The sequence below is a fragment of the Polyodon spathula genome, chromosome 25, assembly GCF_017654505.1.
Source record: "Polyodon spathula isolate WHYD16114869_AA chromosome 25, ASM1765450v1, whole genome shotgun sequence".
In the NCBI taxonomy this organism is placed as follows: Eukaryota; Metazoa; Chordata; class Actinopteri; order Acipenseriformes; family Polyodontidae; genus Polyodon; species Polyodon spathula.
The window spans coordinates 16,394,100-16,407,576 of record NC_054558.1 but is presented as its reverse complement, the minus strand read 5'-3'; the positions used below and the strand labels follow the sequence as shown (position 1 = coordinate 16,407,576).

Here is a 13,477-nt window from a genome sequence, read left to right as displayed (position 1 = left end):
GGCATACTGTGTGTTGGAGAGTAATTGAATTCTCAAATCTGCTGAGCCATTAGTGTGTGTAGCCCACTCTTTGCAAGCAGCTGTTAGAGGACGATTCAGTGTCAGTGCACTGCATAACCCTGGGACCGGCCCTAACACACACCATTCATTATGCAACACAGCGAGGGCTCGGTGCTTGAAAACTGCAGTGCATTTCCGTCCATTATACATCACATATGAGAAATCAGCCACTCACAGAGTAGCATTTCCAAACATTCCAATGCCACTTGTGTATAAATGTCATCCCGTGCATAGAATTATGGGTGTTTAAAAAATAAAACGCTCTAAATAAAAACATAGCAAAATGGAAACTCCTGTTATAAACTTTGACAGAAATAGAAAGCAACTAATCAAATCGTAACCATCTGCGAAGCAAAGTAATAGTTGTTTTCCCGCACTAAAACCTGAAGACGTTCACTTACTAGAGGTAGTGCAATGGATTATATGGCAGGTACAAGTAATTGTTTTTTTTATTACTTTGCTTCCAATGTGAACACCATATTTAACATCTTGTGCATTGTTCACATTAAAAGTGGATGCAAAGTAGAAATAAAAATGACTTGTACCTGCCATATAATTCATTATGTTACAAATGGTAGAAACATTTGTGCATTACTAGTGAATTATTTGAGGTGCAGTTTGGGGCTGCCTGTTTAATGTATTGTAGTACTGAAGCTGGTTCATTTTGACAGCTTTATAACGGTAGGAAACGGAGATCCAGAATAGATTGAGGGACATTTTAAACAGGAAAACCCCAGTACCCAGTACCCGTGTCTTCTTCTAATACTACTGGGCTTGGGTACAGTTTGCTTTCTGTAGCAGCAAGCACGTTATGGCAAGAGGTGTCTGACCGACAAGGCTTCTGCATGGCCAGTTGTACAGAAACTAGCTTGTGCTTTACATAGATTAAACCATGTCCCTGATATCTTAGTGCAAACGCCTTTACCATGTGTATAATCCAGACAGAGGATCTGGGTAGAGATACAGCACTAGCTTTCTAATCCACCTTTTACACTTGGGTTTGAAGAACAGCTTGGTATAGGTCTGATCTACAGTATCTCAAGGTTACAGCAGACATGTGTTTAGTTAAGAAACATTTCAATGTAAACATGCAATTTTAATTGTGTGTTTCCCACAACATTAATAATAATAATAATAATAATAATAATAATAATAATAATAATAATAATAATAAAAAAAAAACAGACACCTTGGAACTTTGATATTGTTATTTTTACTTCATTGCATTAGTGAATATATGTATGTGTGTGTGTGTATATATGTGTGTGTGTGTGTGTGTGTGTGTATATATATATATATATATATATATATATATATATGTGTGTGTATATACACACACACACACACACACACTGCTGTGAAAAAGTCTTCGACATGTTGCATTTTTCTACTCTGATGCATTATGAGCATCAACAATTTACTCAAAGCCTCCACTAGTGTTTTCTACTGTTACAACAACCTTGAATTGCATAAAGAAGGAAAACCATTGAGTGAAATAGCTCGCATCACTCGATTTTCAAGGTGTGGTATCTGAAGCATGATCAACAAGTACAGAGAAACATCATCTGTAATTGACAAACCCAGGACTGGAAGACCCAAAAAGCTGTCTAAAAAGGATACAACTAGATTTATACAACATTCAGTATCAATAAATGAAAAAATATTGACTCTGTAAAACCAAGCATGAAGGCCATTTGCCTGCCGCAATTAGGTAGTTGTTAATTATAACCTACTTGTGCCTTTGCTCTGCCACTATGGGACCACACAGTGCTAAATACTGCAAGCTATATATCAGGCATTTCCAAGCAGTACACGTTTCTCAGAGTGTATTACCCACTGCCCTTCACCAGGGGCTCCTTTGCCTTTTATCAGAGTCTGCATTTCTATTTTTCCCTTTGTGCTTATGATCACTGTGGTGCCTGAAGGCTTTGGTCTAATAACTACAGTGCTTTTCAAGCTCATTTTAAGGGCAGCTTACAGAAATGTTTTAACTGTTATTCAGCTGCAGCCACCTACTTACAGTGATCGTCCCTTCTCAGGAGCGGGTAGGAATCGCTTGCCCTGTCATTCCCAGACAAGCTGTATATCTCAATGCTGTCGAGGGATCATTAGCAAACATGTCTTTAGAGTCAGCAGTACATCATACTCTGCAATAACCCTGAGTGATGAGTAACATTGGAATTAAAAGGGAGCGATATCCAAAAGAGTCTCATCTGCCTATAGCATTGGCAAATTTTGCTTCATAAAATCGAATGAATCCAGAATAATGTTACGTTAACAAGAAAACTATTTTGTGTGTGCACTGTCGAAAAAAAAAAAAAGCACTGCATTAGTAGAACAGACCTATTTTCTATAAATTCCTGTGTTTGGATCGCCGGTCTCCGAGTGCTTGTCCAGCACACACAGGCTTATTTGTTTGTTACCAGAAACAGTTGACTTCTTGTTCTCCACTATGCAGCCAACAATGCCATTTTAATAAAAGTTGAGTAACACTGCCATTGTTTCAGTACAGTTTATTTCCCATTTTCCCCATATCTGCGTCATGAAGACCGGTTCACCTTCAGGGAGGAATAGTGTTTCTATTTAGCATTCAGATGTTTTGTGTTTTACATTGTCTACTGCTAAACAACTTGCTTATTTGTACGTTTTTTAAAGAAGGTCATGTGAATTTCACAAAAAGCTTGCAATATTTCCATGTTTCCCAAGCACTTTTTTTACATATCCCTAGAGAAAGGGGGCGTTTTATTTAGCTGAGTCTTAAAAACCGCTCAACCAATTGTGATGAAACTTGGATGTTCCTGATCAAATATATTCTTCAGGGTTGTTAGATCTGTGGAGACCCTTTGTTTTTTCATCCATCCATTCATTAGTAGGTATACCATACCTACAGTTTATATATCGAGAACTGCAGTCATCCAATTGTGGTTCAAGTTGGTATGGCCATTCTTGAATGCGTTTTATGTATGTATTTGAATTGCTCATCTGATTGTAATGACATTAGTCTGTGGCACTGCACTGCTTGAGCTTGCTCTATACTGTTCAGATGATCCTGTAAACTGCTAATGGATTGCAATGCTAATCTCATTAAAACATCTGTTGGCATGGGAAGCCCCTGTGCTGGGTTCATTAGCGTTGGCTGCCCTCCAGGGATTGGACGAGCCCCAGTCTTGCTGAAGCTTTGCTCTGCAATTTGCTGTACGGTTTGTCAGTGTGATCATTTGTCAACAAGACTCGATGAAAAGAAACAGGAAATATATCCAGAGCTTCATTCATATGAAAGGAATTGTTATCGCTGAGAGAAAGTATTAAAAAAAAAAAAAAGTTTTTTTGTCAGATTCATGTCGAAGGTGCAGGTTTTTAAAGTTTGTGGAACTACTAACTTTTTTTTTTAGCTCAATATATGGATTTAGGGAATTGATTAGATCCTTAGATAGAAATCATCTGCTCATAGATACATGCACATTTATTTTAATGAGCATTTCACAAGAGCTGTGCTACCCCTAAAATGTTTTACTTTTTCTAGCAATGACTGGGGTGGAACATTTATAATCCCCACTGATACACCTTGTTTATTAAACATCTTGGTATTCCTTAGACGATAATAGTTCTCTCTTCTAATAAAGTGAAACCTCACTACTAAGTGAAGGGACCAATCAAATGCCTCAGCAGAAGGGCATTTACTAAATAATATACATAGTCAGAACATTAGTCTTTTACGAAGAGGTTGTTATCCCCCGCAAAGGTTGAAACTTTCTCTCTACTGCAGTAATACATTTTTAGTGAGGTGACCAAAACTGGACACAGGCGTCAAACTAGAACAATGTAGTGTCTGAGCATAACATGTATTGCACACTTTTCAGAACTGTATTCATTTTGCAGACATTCCCTTTAGTAAGCTGAAATTGCTTGCTGTGTGTCTGACAATCCCAGACAGGCAGGTCATGCAAGGGGACCACATTAACCTGCACTGATTTTCTCATGTCGACCTTCTTTCACCTTCCGGCATTGATTCTGTGGCTTAAAGCTCCTTCTCTTTGCCATTCAGGACGCAGGCTGAGATGGCGCACACTTGTCGAGGCACCATTAACCTGGCCATGGCTCACATCGACACGGAGGACTCGTGCAACATCGTACTGACCAGCGGGGGCCGCTCCTACCACCTGAAGGCAAGTTCGGAGGTGGAGAGGCAGAGATGGATCACCGCCCTGGAGTTAGCAAAGGCAAAAGCCATTGGAATGATGCACGAGCAGTCAGGTAGAGTCCAGAGCAGAGCCTCTGCATGGGAGCTAACGCTTAAATCATGGGAACAGTCATAGTTTCTTCATTTTGTGCCAAACAAGGTTTTAAAATCTATTTCCATACCTCTTGCAAGGTTTCAGCTCTGGTGGACCACATTCTGTGGAGGTGTCTCCTCCATTTGTGGTTGGTACATAAACCGTACGTGATGGAGAAAAATGTTCCAGAGTTGTGTAACTCTGGCCCCACATGGCAAAACAATGTTTCTGATGCTTGCAAATCTTTTGGGGCTGTGGGGATGACAAAACATATTAGTATTATTTAAATAATAACCCCCCTGGCTCCACTAGAGCTGAAGCTTTGCACTCTTTTTAAAGTTTAACACAATGTCTGCAATCTCGATTTTAGAAACCTTGTTTTTCCTGTTTTGTTGACAGTGTGTTGCAATGAACTATTCCTAGTGTCTGAGTCTAATAACAGATTCCTAGTTTAGCCCAGCAGATGTAGGTTTGCGGAACTGGTGATCAGGGTTCACTACCTCTATGCACACAGATTCCTAAGCAACACAGATTCCAAAGAATATTATTACAGAACAGCTGTTTGTATTGTTTCATCAGTACTTGGCTGTGGTCTTCTGAGAGGGTTTAGCAATCGACACAGAACCCGTTATTCGGTTCATGCTGCGTTGTTGTGTGACTAGTTTGGCCTGCCTGGATGTGAGGAAGGCCACTGCTACAAGCCCTGTCTTCTATACATGAACACTGAATCCTCCTGGTCTGCAAAACTATATGCCTTCCTGGCCATGACCGCCACTTGAAAACCTGAACCAAAAAAAAAAGTTCTGTAATATCTTTTCATATGGTGCGTTATTTATGAATTGCCCTGATTTTAGTTGAGGAGACACCTATTTATATATACAAAAGGGTAAAAGAAAACTCTAGACAAAGTAGACATACTTTTTGGCTAGCTTTGTTATCAGTCTTGTAAACCTCATTGAGAGGCACTCCAGCATTTATTAACCCTTACATATTTGTTTCTGTAAAGGCAGGGTCTGCACACTGTGACATCTCCTATCTCATAACCCTTACACAACGGTACAGTGAAACCACCACAGGAATCCTCAAAATGTATCTGAAAGGGATAGTTTAGAACAGCGACATTGTGTAATATATTATTTATTACACATTGCTTGGGTAGAGTTGACATGCTGTTTTGAATGTGAATGATTGCACACAACAGAAAGCAGAGAAAAAAAGGTAATTTTAGGACAGTTCAGGTCCAGCAGGGGTTGACTCAGCATTGCAGTGGTCCTGATAGGGTGCCTTGTCCCTCTAATACTCACAGCATTGCGTTGGTCCGAATATTCAATATTAAGGTTATTATCAGCAGTCCCAAATATAGCAAGTCATTACATTGCCTCTTGACCAAAATTGGAAAAAAGCTAATAAATAAATAAATAAACGTAGGTCAGTTAAACTTTTCAATAAAGTGTTAACCAATTAAATATATTTGCTACATTTTAAAAACAAATATTCAAAATCCTAGAATAATTTGTTAAGGCTACATTGTGACTGGACCTTGAATGGTCTTTATAGCAAGGATTCACTGTGGTATTTATTTATGTATTTATTAATGATCATATTGGTCGTAATTGTGTTTGTTGTTTTTTTGTCTTGTGCCATTATTTTTAATAAACATGTCCTGCTTCGCTTGTTTTTTTGTGTTTCTTTTGATTTTCTGCATGCTGTGCCATGCTGTTTGTTTTATATTGAATATAGTTTTATGCTGTTCTTCTTTAACACACAGCCAGTTGAAATTCATCTCACTGCCAGCACCATTTTCACTGCATCCCCATCATTGTGTAGTTGAATTATTCATTAAAAAATTCTTCTCATTTTTAAAGAGGTCCCTGAAGGTACAACACTACTGCATAGCACTACCAGTTTTGAATATGAAATACAACATTACACGGTTGCAGTGTTTAGAAGAAACATTACCTTTGTTGTAACTCATGTTGTCAGTATCTCAGTGTTATTAGTCAACGTAATCCAGATAGTTTTGATATTTTATTTGTACATCACAAAACATGAAGGAGCTGGAAATGTATTTATTAACTTTTAATTCGGGAGCGTTCACCAGAAGAACCTTATGACCATCAGCAAAACAGTGGTTTATGTTGAGAAGTATTTCTCCATTTATGGACAAGGCGGGATACAGCAAAGGTGAAGTAATGCTTGTCTCATGAACACTACAGACTGTGCTGCAACACTTTAAATCTCTGTGTTGTTATTCCTGTAGCTGTCCAGCAGGTGGAGCTTTGACACAGGAAATGGTTGAAAGCCTCAGAGTAATGATTATTCTCAGTAATGTGCAACAGGCAAAACAAACACCTGCCAGAACACTATCAATATGGTATAGACAGCCCTGACCGCATTTAGCAGATACACAGGGTGTTTAAATTCTTCTCTGATTCCCGTAGAATCACCACTTTCTTGTGAAGCATTAATAATTTGTGCAGGTTTGGAAACTGAAGCACCTGCCAACCAAACACCCTCTGAGACTTCTATAAAAGTCTGATCTTACTTTGTATTGTGACTAAAACCAACTTCAACAGGGAGATGCAGCTTGTATATGTTACAGACTGCATGTCCGGGAATCCATTTCCATCACAAATTAATCATGTGCGCACTGTCTAGTTGCACACAAGTGTGTGCTACATGTTGCAGGCACTTCATACTTCTAGTCTAACTGCATATCTCTGTGACAATGGGCTGGAGATGTACTTTCCCTTATTCGTTTGTGTTGAAAATGTCTCTTGATTTAAGGGCAATGTGAAAATCTGCAATTTAGAAGTAAAGGGATGCATGAAACTGATGCAATTGCTTATATTTGTTGTCATTCTGAGTGGATCAAGGTTCTGTTGTTACAATATTGAGTTATTGTCAGTTCTGAGCTCACCTGGAGTTTGTCTGGAGAATCATATTATCACATGATTTGAATGGGTAATGGCAAAGAAAAATAACATGAAATCAAGGGCAATTGACATTTGAAACTGCTTTTACTGTTAGAATAGATCTGTAAATTACAGCTCCCCAATGTGTATTAAATGTGTACATCATGTATGTGTATGGGGAAAATAATTAAGTTTACACTGTTCTTACAGTACTGCTATAGAACACTAACATATCTTTGACATTTGCTTTGGAACCATCTTAACTGTTACAGTGATTTTAGCTAACAAATGATTTCCATACATTTCCTTCGCCATGCACATCTATTCATTCTGTACTGTAGGTGTCAAATGTTTAGTTTTGAAAGAGCATATCATGTTCTTCTGGTACTATACTGGGTTAAAGAAATCTCTTTTTGCAGGCCCTGTTTTCAGAAAGTCTGGCACTTATCGTGGTCATTTCACCCAGAGAACTGACCCACCCCTTCAGGGCCTTCTTTCATATCAGTAACCAATTTAATGCAGTCAGAACTTCAGCTAGAATTAATCCAGGTAAAGGAACTAAATCTACACTAACCTCTTTGAAATGTAATGTTATTAATTCACTCTTCCCAACCCCTGTTTCTAATACTTGTTAGCACTATAATCTTCAGAGTGTATAAGGTTTTAAATGCAATTTCTCATCTGTTCTTAGCACTAGAAATATTACCACAGACCCTTGTTGTGTGAGGATGTTTCCTGCTTGTGTTCTATTCCCTAATTAGACAATGTTTTGCTATAGATTCAAAGTTGCTGTTGCTTCCTTGTACACAGTTATTTCCTGCACTGTGGGTTTACTCCAATGGTCGGGCAGTACAGGAAGTGATAATTATATACCAGGAAGTAGCGCTAGGTCTTATCTGTAGGGTTCTACTGTACTTGAAAATTGTCTTGAATGAAAATAAAACAATAGATTTGCATGGTAATGATTGGGGGGGAGTTGATTTTAAAGTTGATTGTTCTCTTTTGATATACTAATGTCTGCAAACTCAAGCTCCTGTTGTAATTTGCAATTGTTTGATTAACACATCATTGTTTTATATTTTTATTTGATAAATACATGTTTTAAAATCCATTTACCTACCCTGTAGTTCTAGTATTATTGATAGCGTGCCCAGTCCTTCAGTCCCAGAGATCCTGTTTTCAAATGAAAATGCATGTTTGCTAACATAGTATTTCTTTCAAGACTGTGGAGATTTTGAGATTTGGATTATAAGTGGATGTGCATGGCTGAGAAAATGTATGGGATTACTTTAAATTCCAGCTTTGTCACACTACTGTCAAGCATTTATCTCTGACACTAGAACTGACGCAAAAAATCTTATAGGTTGAAATGATGGCTTTAGTAACACCGTTCTTAGTTTTTATTAGTGTAACAGCACTTATGCTTAAATCTGTAGAGATTCATGTTGTGTTTCTGATTGATTCCTTGACATTCCCTTGGTCTAATTGGAGGGCTTGACGTCCCCATTATGTGTAAAAAACATTCCCCCCCCCCCCCCCCCCCCCCCCCCCCCCCCCACGATATTTTTTTTGCTTGTTTGTAGATAAGCACATGTGCTTATATTCGAGAACAGAGTCATGCTAAAATGTAATTGAGATTGGAAATTATAATCACAATAGTAAAAACAAAGGAGAGTCTTGCAAAGCTGTGTTTGTGCAGTCTTTTTTTTTAGGTGACCACAAGAGGGAGCTCTATAATCAGAAACAAGCCATTGGTGTTGAATGTAGAAGTACATTTTACAGGAGATGGCACTGCAGGTAGGAAAACTGAACTGGGGGCTTTCAGTGCTGGGTCTGATTGAGCTTCAGCACAGACAGATTTCATATGAATTGGCATGTCAGTGACATACGCCCTCCTGTCAGTAAAATCAGAGCTATCAGTACAGTGGAAACACAAATCACGATGATCTAAATCCACCGTGGGCACAGGTAAAAATGTTGCTTGACAAGAAGCACCACAAATATCTGGTGCAATACTAAGAGCTGTCATTTTGCATGCCTTACTTGCAGGTAGCTGCTATTTCACTTTATAGAAAGAGCTTTCTTCAGAGTAGTTTAGTGCCCGATATTGTATTTTCAAATGGAAATCCGTGTTTGTGATGTGTTTCTTTTACTGAAAGTGCATGGCATGTTTGATTTGTACAATGATTTCATTAAATAGATCCACGTTAACCAAGCCCCTGTTTAAATAGAAGTAGCCGCTCTGCAATGATTCAGTCATTTACCGTGGATAATGAAACCCCAAAAGTGCATTGTGAGCTCTGAAGCTCAAATCACACTGCAGTGCACACATCTCTGCTTCATTAAACAGCTGGCAGAGCCTGCATGGATATTGTCAGGGATGACACTGAAATTGCATATTTCTTTGGACTGATTTCCATTAGGAATTGTGTGCTTGGGGAATGCTCTGCAGGAGTTGTCTAACCATTGACAGATTCACTTTTCAGACATATAGTTGTAGCAGAACTTTTACCAGCCTCTAGCTGGTCACAGGCGTACCGGCAATGCCCTTCTAAAAGTTTACCACACTAAATTTGCATGGCAGTTTTTTCCATGGTTATACTATGCATTTACCATAGTTTACCTTGGCATGCCATGTTTTTACCATTTTTTTCCATACCTGTGTTTTACAATACTTCACCTTGTTTTTTTCATGATGGTCAAAATTTGGCACACATACACCAGGTGGCCACTGTGTTAGGACCTTTACCTGATATAAGTTTGGGCCACCGTTTGCCCTGATCGCAAACTTGACATGGCATAGACACCATAAGGAAGGTGGACTTGATCTGCAATGATCCTTAATCAAACTACAGCTTTGTTCCGCCCTCCAGAGCAATAAAGGAGCTGTGGGTAAAACAGGAGAACATGCAGTGATGGGCGTCACCACTAGATCAATGCTGGCAGGGATATGCATCCCAGCAGGGAATAATGAACCCGAAGTACAAAACCAGAAAATGCAATTAAACTGTACGAAGGGAAAGCAATCATCAGTTAACCAAGCTCTAGCTTGCAGATTGCGCATTTCTGGACAAAGTGGGCGTTTTGGATTTGCGGAGAAAGCTGGTAATGAAAGTGTTTTCATGTTTTGTGATGTTGGAATCCAGGGCACTGCGAGAGCCTTGCTGGCTGATAATATCTCCCCACAGACTTGTTATATCTCAGGGATGTGTGTTTAGGTGAGGGACACATGGAAACAGCTGGGCAGAATTTCATTGCAGCCGAGTAAGACGTGGTTTTCTTTGTACGGTACAGCATTTTATTCCCATCATTAAAAACATTTTTCGAATCACACTCGCCTTTGTACTGTAGATAGCAGAATTCAAGAAGTAACTCATCGCTGCAAACATCAAGGATGTGAATATTTAGTTCTCAATAATAAGGATTGTTTGTTGTTTTGTAGTTTTGACAAGCAGAATGGGCTTATATAACATACGTTTGCTCCATTATTTGCTAATTGTGTGATGTAAGGTTTTTTTTTTTCTGTAAAGTGCGGTGGAGCCTATAAGTATGTGTATGTTCATCTTGGATTGCTGCTCAGGAAAAACATTCAAAAATATGTTTAAAACGTGTATCCTGGCAGTTTAAACAACCTCTATGGAAATGCATGCACCAAATTTTGCAATGCCGAATCAGTGGCAATGCAGTAGATCTATAGAATGGGACCACAATGGGTATCCGTATACAGTACTGTCTGTAGCCATGACTGCTTAATCTGTCTGCCGTCTATTACCACCATAACTACGATTGGACAATAATAATATTTACAGTTACAGTTGATCGTTCACTAAACAGACTTTTTCACAGTCTGCCTTAAGGTGGTTGGCTTTTTCCATACCATTGTTCTCTGCTACAATAGAGAGATGTCTGAGTTCAAGTACTTTTCTAATGTCCTCTTTAATTTTGTGGCACTTAACAGTCCCTCTAACATATAATTCTTGACAAATGGGATGTCTACTGAAATTCAGAGGAAGAACCCATCTAGGCAGTCATGGTGCTGATGCCTTTTTTGGCTTCAGAGGACTTCAGTACAATAATAAATCAAGACTAAACAAATTATCAATATATACCGTGTCACATTTCATTTAACGTTTTATTTTATGAGATAAGATTGAGAACAAATTCTCATTTACAGTGGTGATCTGGTCAAGAAGCAAACACCACAGCAGCACAAAGCAAACAAATACAACATAGAAAAATAAATAAATAAATAAATAACACATTAACTAGTGGAAACACATGCATCAGACAAGAGTGAATTCAGATTCTGATTAAAAACGTCCTCCGAAATACAACTCTGTAGTTTTAATTTGATTTGAAATTTATTTCAGTCATGAGCAATCGCAAACTGAAATGAATTACACCCAAAAACAGTGGACACTCTGGGAAGAACCAGTCTAATAAATTAATCTGATCTTCAATTGTAAACCGAAGCAGAGAACTGTAACAGGTTGCGCAGATATTGTGGGGTTTTCCCAAGCAGGGTTCTATAAACTAACCAATGATCCAGTCGCCTAGTGTGCAATGAAGGCTATTTAAACATAATATAAAGATCGCAGTGATGAGTATGATAAGAAACACCAGTTATAAATCTTATAGCAGAATGATATAAAGCAACAAGCTTCCCCAAAACATGCTAGTGCAAATTTAATTTCTGAGTCAGATTTACTGTGTCCAAATGTTAGAGCCAGCTAAGGGTACTTCTAAAGTTTCTTCAGGGTAATACGCTGGGATTATAATGCTATCTTAGTGGTTCAGACCTTTTTGTAAGGGGTTAAATTGCCCCAGTTAAAAACGCTCTCAAGTTAGTTTTACACTGTGAAGTCTGTCTTTGGTTATCCTATTTTTTGGCCAGAGGCCAGTTGCCTCTGAGGTTCCCTGTCTTCTTTGTCTGATTGAGGTTTCTACAGACACTCTGCTTGGCGTTACCATCTTTAACACCATCTGCCAAACCACAAATCATTGTAGTATTTATAGCAGCCCATCTGTGTCACAGCTATAAATCTGATGATACTGTTAGGTATGACTTGCTAGCCTCTGGAAATAAAAACAGGATTAGTTCTCGCTGCATATGTAAAGATTTTTATGTAGGGTTTTAAAGTTTAGTCTCATCTGGTAAAGGCACAACAGCACGGTGTGCTGGGTGAGTCCTGCAGTCAGGGGAGTGCAGGTTCCTGGCTCTGGATCTCTGAGTGTTGCATGGGCTCTGTCGTCCCTACTGGCCAGGTACCTAGTGAGCTTGAGCAAACACCTGCAGGGCTGGCCTTTGTCTTCCAAGGGCCGGCAGCTCATCTGCTGTCGGGGTTGTGGCTGTAAAGAGGTGAGTGGCTTGGCAGTGAGATCGGAGGCAACTGCCTTTGAGCTGTTGTGAGACATTCTAAATAGGGGAAAGTGTCACAGTACAAGCACCAGTTGTGTCGGTAGGCTGCTTCAAGACATAGGTCATCAGAGTTTATCAGCAAGTAAGTGATGGACAGGAAGAAGACGGTAGAGAGGCTTGGCTGGATATGGATATCTCTGGGTAATGGATATCTCAAGAGACCTCCCAACGCTTTGTGGAGTCTATGCCACATCTTGTCAAGGCTGTGATCAGGACAAATGGTAGCCCAACTCAATATGAGATGCAGGTCCTAATAAAGTATCTATGCAGTGTGTGTATACACCTTTTGAAGGTAAACACAAACGTGACTTGTCTGCAGTTCCCTCTTTAGCTAACGTCTTCTGAATGCTGAAATCAATTTGTAACTATGGCGTGTTGTATATTTGTTACTACAGCTTTAAATGTCTGTTACTATGTAAGAGCTCTGTGTCTTTCCTCTTGGGACAAATGACACAGTTACAGGGGCTGTAAGTCTCAGTTGCCTGCGGCCCGCTCTTGGTTCCAGTAATAATTCCCATTCAATGATGTGGGACCATGGCAACCTCCTCCAACACAATACATCACAGTCTCTCTGTATCCCTGTTATAGTACCAGATTACTTCAGTGTTAAAGTACATTGAGTATAATTCTATTATAGTAGGTCTTACCTAATATGTATTGCCATCATTTCAGAGGTCTCACTTTTTTTGTTTAAAACACGCACACGTTATTGTCAACTTTGTATTTTTTAATTTTTTTTTCAAAGCTGTTAGTGAAGAATATGTTTGGATAACTCCTTGCAGATATTTCAATGCCGCTCTTCTGTGTTA

The 13,477-nt window shown here is 39.0% G+C and overlaps 1 protein-coding gene across 1 annotated transcript in view; it reads left to right on the top strand.

Annotated features, from left to right (window-relative positions):
• The window catches only part of LOC121299687 (oxysterol-binding protein 2-like), an 87,895-nt gene that overhangs the window by 6,457 nt on the left and 67,961 nt on the right, over nt 1–13,477 (top strand). The window contains exon 2 of the mRNA XM_041227604.1: nt 4,106–4,314. Within this exon, the coding sequence (XP_041083538.1) occupies nt 4,106–4,314 (209 nt within the window). The remainder of the gene's footprint in view (nt 1–4,105; nt 4,315–13,477) is intronic.